Raw genomic sequence first — 7,923 nt, 5'->3', positions numbered from 1 at the left:
GTCTCACTTTGAAAATGCAATAGTTGCCATAAATTAAGTATTTTGTGGCCACAAAATAGATTTGAAGAAACTTAATTCATAGTCTTATATATTATTATATATTAATATGTGGTCACATGAAACCTATAATGTTTCTTGAATATATTATATCTCATGCCCTCAATATATTATCTTGTGGCTTCTGTATATCATCTTGTGGCTTTAATATATTATGTTATGGTTTTAAATATTATCTCCCAGCCTCAATGTGTTATCTCATAGATTAAATATTTTATCTCATGGCCTCAATATACTATCTTGGTGCCTTATCTCTACACCTTATTAAAAATCACCACCTTGTCAGCTAATGGCATTATACATATTAGTTAAAGGAAAATGTTACATTTCAGGCATAATATGGAATGTTTTTCTACTAATATGACATATATACATTCCACAAATTACCATGAAGTTGGAACATATGCAATGAGTTAATGGTTTGATATCCATAAGCCCACAATTACACATATATATTTCAAATTCACAAGAGGTAATGCTAGATTTTTTTTTCTACTGTGGTTCTGCCCATAAGGTGCTTCTTTGTGTTCTTCTCTGGCCTGAGCAGGATTATGTAACACTTCGGGGCAAAGATACACAGCAAAAGGCCATAACTGGAAGCCAGGATGGCAAAAACCTCTACAGCTACTGTATACTTTCCCGGGGAGCTGACGTACGCTGGAACAAAGGCAATCCAAACAGCACAAAAAATCAACATGCTGAAAGTGATGAATTTGGCCTCATTGAAATTGTCTGGAAGCTTCCGGGCAAAAAAGGCTAGCAAGAAGCAGATTGCAGCCAGCAGGCCAATGTAGCCCAGAACCAGAGAGAAGGCGAGTGTTGAGCCCATGTCACACAGTAGGATGATGTGTGCTGACTCCCGAGTCATTAGTCTATGTGGGACAGGAGGTGCCAGGCCCAGCCATGCACCACAAATCCCAACCTGCACTGCTGTACACAGGAAGATCAGAGCACGTAGTTGTGGTGGTCTGAACCATTTCATGGCATTGCTACCTGGAAGAGTGGCTTTGAAAGCCATCAGGACCACCATCGTCTTACCCAGAATACAAGACAGGCAGAGACAGAAGGCAATGCCGAAAGCCGTATGACGTAACTGGCATGACCAGGAAGTAGGCTGTCCAATGAAGGCCAGGGCACAAACGAAGCACAGCCAAAGAGAGCTGAGGATGAGGAAGCTGAGCTCTGAGTTGTTAGCCCTGACAAGAGGTGTGTGGCGTTTGAAGGCGAAAATGAGGCCAACAGCAAGTGTGGTGCAGGATCCCAGCAAGGCCACAGCCAGCAATGCCATGCCCATCGTGTCACCATAGGACAGGAACTCCACCAGCTTTGGTATACAGGCATCTCTCTTCAGGTTGGACCAGAACTCAGGCCCACACGTCACACACTCTATGGCATCTTACACACAACAGTCAGAGTAAAAAATATTGAAATCCACTAAATTGTAATAAATGGAGTTGTGTGAAAAGTAATCAACAGTCATATTTAAGATAAAAGATCCCATATTGAGAAAAGACTCAGGTATCAAAAGTGCTTGGTATCAAAAATTAGGATATTTCCATGTTCTTTGACATGCTTTAATAATTTTTTTCCCCTAACTGTAACACAAACAGTCCAGTATGATAGTTTTATTATTATAATAAAATAATAATAATGTTACTGTAATAACACAGTATGCAATTTATATAACTGTAAAAACAAAAATTTTCTTGCCTGTATCTTATTATTATTATTATTATTATTATTTATTGAAAAGATTGCAAGTACTTAACAATTACTTAAATTAGTAAAGGGTGTCTTTTTAATGTTTTGTGATATTTCATGATGACATTTGGTTGACATCTGGAATGAATGAATAAATGAATGAATGAACAAATTAATTTGGTAGGTTATTACTATTATTATTATATTTTATTTTTTTTTAACCAAAACGTTAATGGGACAGTATAAAATGGTTAATACTGTAGTAAGAAATGTAACTGAGATTTATTTATTTATTTATTTATTATATTTTTGAGTAAAGGTAGCCATTTTTTGTGAACTCAAGTAAAGCAGAATATTTATGCGTTACTATACACCACTGGATACATTTTTAATTTCTTTTTTAAATTGTTCATGAAGAAGCCAAATGCATCCCACAGCTTTGGAAAGACAAAATGTCTGTTGCGTTTTAACTATAGACAAGTGCAGGTAACTCACCTGTCTGATTGCTAACCTCCCCAGCTGCACAGAGAACGCAGTCAAAGCAGCAGACAGGGAAACTAGGCCTAATGGCCTTCCTGGTGCCTGGGGGACAACTACTGCTACAGACAGACACAGGGACCTGCAGAGCAAAGAGGAGGACAACTAAAAAGATATAAATGACTTATTTTTCAGATATAAAATTCAGTATGTATTTATAGAGTATAGACTTAGCAATAGAGCCAGAAAAATAAAATGCATGGCCAAGGTGTGATGCCATTTAAGTTTTAGTTTTAAAAGTCACACAGGCTTACTTGTCTCTGGTTACCATTCCAGATAATTAGACTTTCCTCTATCAGCAGTTTAATGCTCTTGGTTTCATCAAATGTGCCCACAGTGGCATACTGGACCTCGCCAGTTTCTGAGAGCTGAAAGTTGATCAGGTCATACATCGCCACAGCATCACCGTTTGCATCAAACTTAGTTTCTTCACCATACTCATTAGTGAAGTCCACTTTTTTCAGATAGTGCAGGAGCTGAGATGCACAGAGATAAAAAAAAAGACAGTGAGGAACATGGAGTGAGAATAAGATCAGACAGGGAAATGATAGTCAGAGACCTAGATAGAGAATGCAGGACTATGCAAACATATTTTTGGACCTGCTACAAATATCTGAATCATCATTTATGTATATATCCTTTTTTATGTTATATTGTTCCAATATTACATTACATATTGCACAAATACAAAATATTGCACAAATTTTTAACTTTTTTTTTACAGCGCATTTTTTTTTTTTTAATTGATGTTTTATTTTCCTCTGCAGCATCAGTGAAAACATGCACACTAAGAATTTCATTGTATAAGGAAGCTTGTGCATATGACAATAAAGTTGAATCTTGAATCTTTAATAATCATATTTTTTATCTCTGAGAAAAAAATGGAGATACATTCTTTCTCAACACATCAGTGAAACCACAGATAGACAGACATAATAAATAATAAATCATTAAATGTCTCAGTTGAATGAGAATTTGTGTTTCTAACCTGCCACGGCTTTATGGTCTGGGTGTCAGGGCAAGCACCCCCAGGGAAGGGTCCTCTCTCTGGCACACATTTCAGCATTGCTTCCAGAGCATAAGCAATGGCATACACTCCTTTATAAACATTATAGGAGATCCTCAACTGAGACACATCTGAGTAAATGCTTTTTACATTAGCCAATATCTCTGAGCCATTACAAGGGGGTTTATTTGCGAACGTTCCACTGACTGCAGTGTGAGGAGAGCATCCAAACATCTCCTCCCAGAACTGCAAAACAAAAGGATCATCAGGGAATGTGGAGGGGTGCAGACGCAGTAGGAAAGGCTGCAAACCAGGGATTTCAGCCCTGCGAATGGCAAAACCCATGGAGCCCTGGAGAATGGACTGAAATTCTGGTGTGGTGAGGATTGCAGCTGTGATCCAGGCCTCACTGGCCAACCACTGGATCCCAGTCAGATTGTGTTTGAGAGCCTCAGTGAAGAGAGCTTTTGCATCCTGCTCTAAAGCAAACACCAACACCACTCGAGCCCCCGAGACACTTATGCGCTCCACAATCCTGGACATCTCTGCTGGGGCATGGTTTTTGGGAATGATCTCATAAAGAGCAATACAGGCACCTAGTTTGGACACCTTGTCAATGAAGATTTGAGCTCCTCCACGGCCGTACGCATCATCCCCAGCCACTGTTCCCACCCAAGTCCAGCCAAAGTGTTGTACCAGCTGAGCCAAGGCATTCACCTGGAAGAAGTCACTTGGCATGGTCCTTAGAAATGCTGGGAATACCTTCTTATCACTCAGACATGCACAACTAGAGAAATAGCTGACCTTCAGAGAGGAGAGGAAAGGAGAGGAGAGTGGAGTGGAAATGAATTTACTAAAAATGATACTTCATATTTACAGTGTACAGCTTTATGCACATTTATACTTTTGTGTAAGCCATACAACTATCCTCACCTGTGGCAATTGGAAAACACCTAGAAAGTGTGCGACCACCATCGATAGTGTGGATCCACCATCACCAATGACAATAGGCACCCTGCCCTGACAGTACGTATCTCCACTCTCCTCCTCTCTCCCCCCCATTAGCTCCATAGCTGTGCGAAGTGCATGCAGAGGGGTACTGCATGAGTCATAGATTTTATAGCCAAGGGTGATGTTTGGCAAAAGATGACTGTCCCTGTTTATCTTTTCTATTGCAAAAATCATTGTCTGCATCCACCGAAATGTCCTGAAATTAAACCTGTCAGATATAAAGGAAGCTTATTTTTGTCCCTCAAAACGGAAATCTAATTTATGACTTATGTTTCTTAATGCTATTGCTAAAAAAAGCACAGACATGTTTTGCCTGATTATACACCTGCATAACGCATCAGAAAATGATCAAACTGAATAAGTTATGATAGGACAAAAAAATACTAGCCAGGAGTATTCTGGACCAAAAACAATTCACTATTTTTAAGAAACAGTGATAAAATATTAAGCTGTTTGTATACTACAAAAAATATTAACACATCTTAACACCTGCATGTAAAATAAATATATACTGTATACATTAAAAAGCATAGATCCAGGTATAATGTGCTTCTGTATTGGAGAATGAGTGACTGACCCAGTGCACTGAGCAGATTCGGGCTGAGAGTTGAAAGTCAGCCGTGCCTCCATCATTGCATCATGCAGAGAAAACAAGCCCCCCAGCGTGATGTTCCCTTCTCTAGCCACCATAGGCAGGTGTGAAGGGCCAGAGATGAGTCGACAGGCTTGCTGCTGGAGGAGCTGAGAAGAGATCAGAGTAGAGAGAAATGCCACAGGCACACATACACATGCATACACACCCATAAGCTGCATTCTGTCTCTGTGCACACAGCTAATCAAGCTAAATGACACTGGCCAGAACATTCACTGTACTCCATAGTATAGCATTTTGTATGTGACATTCTGCCATAACAGCACACACCATGTACAGACAAACTCGATACACATGAATTGAATCATTCATGCCCACTTTTATGTTGTACATGAAGGCTTCTTATGCAACATTAAGCCACAAATCCTCCTGAGAAAATTACTCAGTGGAAACAGAATCACTTCCCATAATATATGCACACTGCAATAACAGTGCATACAGTACATCTTTATGTTTATACATCTGCATAAACTCCTTTGAAAATTATCCCTTTGTTTTATGCATGAAGCTGACATGCATCAGGATTGTACAAAAATGACAATAAATTAGTAGTGTGATTATTACTGTGAATAGTCACTGTAGGAGTTCCACACATCACATCAGACAGCCAGAAGAATCAGAGATCAGGTGATATATTTAAATAAAACAGTTTGTAACATGTATTAGAATACAACTACAACTACAAATGTTTGAGAATTGTAATTAAAAACTTGGGGGGCTTCATATAACACCTGTCTGGAAGTAGGTAGTTTTCAAAAGGCCAATTTTGTGGGTGTAATGAATTTCTTTTGTGTTTGTCAGGTACTGCCTAGCCCAAGGCTTTCTCATTAGGGTATGTGGGTATTCAGATTACTACCTCATTATAAGCTGTTTAGTGACTTTTGGGATTATTTCAAATTTGTAAACCCTGTAGGTTTGATAAATGCAGACAGATTGAGAATAATGGCATACTGTAATACTGGCTCCAGGCTATTTTCCTTACTTAGGCCTCTCTAATATCATCAGGAGATTGCTGTATGTACATACAGTCATCATGAGCTCTCCCAGGATCAGTCTGGAGGACAACATAGTACTGCATAGGAAACAAATCACGCTGTTATAGCTCACAGGTCCGAGGACATTGCATTAATTAGTTTTTTGCTTTGGCATGATTTTTTGTTTTAATATACTGTATATGAAAATGAGATTTTGCTTAAAAAACAAACAAACAAAAAAACAAGACAAAAAAATCTATTTCTCTCTGCTAACTCTATGGTTAGCAGGATTTTCCTGTTAATATATATATATATATATATATATATATACAGTACTGTGCAAAAGTCTTAGGCACCCTATTTTTTTAGTAAAAATTTTGTTATAGATTTTTATTTTATAACTTCTACATTATTGATTCAGTAAAAAAAATATTTTAGATTCCAAACATTAGTTTTCCAGCACAAAATTAAATATTACAGAAAAATGTTTGTAAAGAAAGCTGTATTACATAAGAGACACTTTTCAGACAAAAAAACGTAATGAAGGCTGCTGGGTTTTGCTGAAAAAATAAGAAGCAAGTGTGACAGTCAAAGTCTCCAGAGGAACTGTGGCTGCTTCTGCAAGATGCTCAGTAACACTTACAGCTAATTTCCGTATAAAACTGTACAAATTGTACCTGAGACTATTTTTTTTTTTTTGAAGCGAAGGATCGTCACACCAAATATTGACCTTCTTACATTTATTATAGTTTACTGCTTTAATGCATTTCTTTGCATGTGCCTAAGACTTTTGCACAGTACTATATATATATACACACATTCACCCACAGTCCCCTCCAAAAGTATTGGAATGGCAAGACCAATTCTTTTGTTTTTGCTATACACTGAATACATTTGTGTTTGAGATCAAAAGATGTATATGAGATGGTAGAACAGGTTTAATTTCCTGATATTTACATCTAGATGTGTTAAACAACTTACAACATGGCACCTTTTGACCACCCAATTTTCAGATGAGCAAATGTATAGGAACAGATAGTCTTAAAGTAAATAACACTTAATATTTGGTTGTATATCCCTTGTTTGCGGTGACTGCATCAAGCAAGCGACCCACTGACATCACCAAACTGTTGCATTCTTCTTTTGTGATACTTTTCCAGGCTTGTACCACAGCATCTTTCAGTCGTTGTTAGTTTTGGGGATTTCTCCCTTCCGTCTCCTCTTCAGGAGGTGAAATGCTGCTCAATTGGGTTAAGGTTTGGTGATTGAATTGGCCAGTCTAAAACCTTCTACTTTTTCCACTGATGAAGTCCTTTTTTGTGTTGGCAGTGTGTTTTGGGTCATTGTCTTTTTGCATGAGGTTGGATGCATTTCTCTGTAAATTGGCAAACAGAATTATTCTGTAGACTTCTGTACCCATTCTGCTGCTACCATCATGAGTTACATCATCAATAAAGATTAGTGAGCCCATTCCAGAAGCCCAGGCCATGACACTACCTCCACCATGCTTGACCGATAAGCTCGCATATTTTGGATCAGGAGTAGATCCTTTCTTTCTCCACACTTTGGTAGAGGTTAATCTTGGTTCCAGAACTTTTCTGGATCATCTCTGTATTTCTTTGTGAATTCAACTCAGATCTTCTGATTCTTACTGCTGATGAATGGTTTGCATCTTGTAGTATGGCCTCTACATTTCTGCTCTCATAGTCTTCTTCAAACAATGGATTGTGATACTTTCATCCCTGCTCTGTGGAGGTTGTTGATGATGCCACTGACTGTTGTTTTTGGGTTTTTCTTTACAGCTCTCACAATGTTTCTGTCATCAACTGCTGTTGTATTCCTTGGCTGACCTGTTTGATGTCTGGTTGTTGGTACACCAGTGGTTTCTTTCTTTTTTCAAGACAATTTGATTTGTTGTACTGGCTATGCCCATCGCTTGTGGATTGGCTCTGATAGATTTTCTCTTTTCTCAGCTTCCAAATGTG

The 7,923-nt window shown here is 38.3% G+C and overlaps 1 protein-coding gene across 1 annotated transcript; it reads right to left on the bottom strand.

The window, feature by feature from the left end:
- Positions 1-457: 457 nt before the first annotated feature.
- LOC113534720 (extracellular calcium-sensing receptor) lies at positions 458-5,195 on the bottom strand. Its single transcript, XM_026927675.3, has 6 exons — positions 4,890-5,195; positions 4,235-4,520; positions 3,284-4,105; positions 2,550-2,771; positions 2,254-2,377; positions 458-1,452 (listed from the first exon to the last, which is right to left on the bottom strand). Exons 1-6 carry the CDS (start codon positions 5,174-5,176, stop codon positions 536-538), a joined length of 2,658 nt encoding a protein of 885 aa, XP_026783476.2. The 5' UTR covers positions 5,177-5,195; the 3' UTR covers positions 458-535.
- Positions 5,196-7,923: the final 2,728 nt, after the last annotated feature.

The sequence above is a fragment of the Pangasianodon hypophthalmus genome, chromosome 6, assembly GCF_027358585.1.
Source record: "Pangasianodon hypophthalmus isolate fPanHyp1 chromosome 6, fPanHyp1.pri, whole genome shotgun sequence".
Taxonomy (NCBI): domain Eukaryota; kingdom Metazoa; phylum Chordata; class Actinopteri; order Siluriformes; family Pangasiidae; genus Pangasianodon; species Pangasianodon hypophthalmus.
Note: the sequence above shows the minus strand (reverse complement) of the source record. Positions and strands in the feature narration are given on the sequence as shown.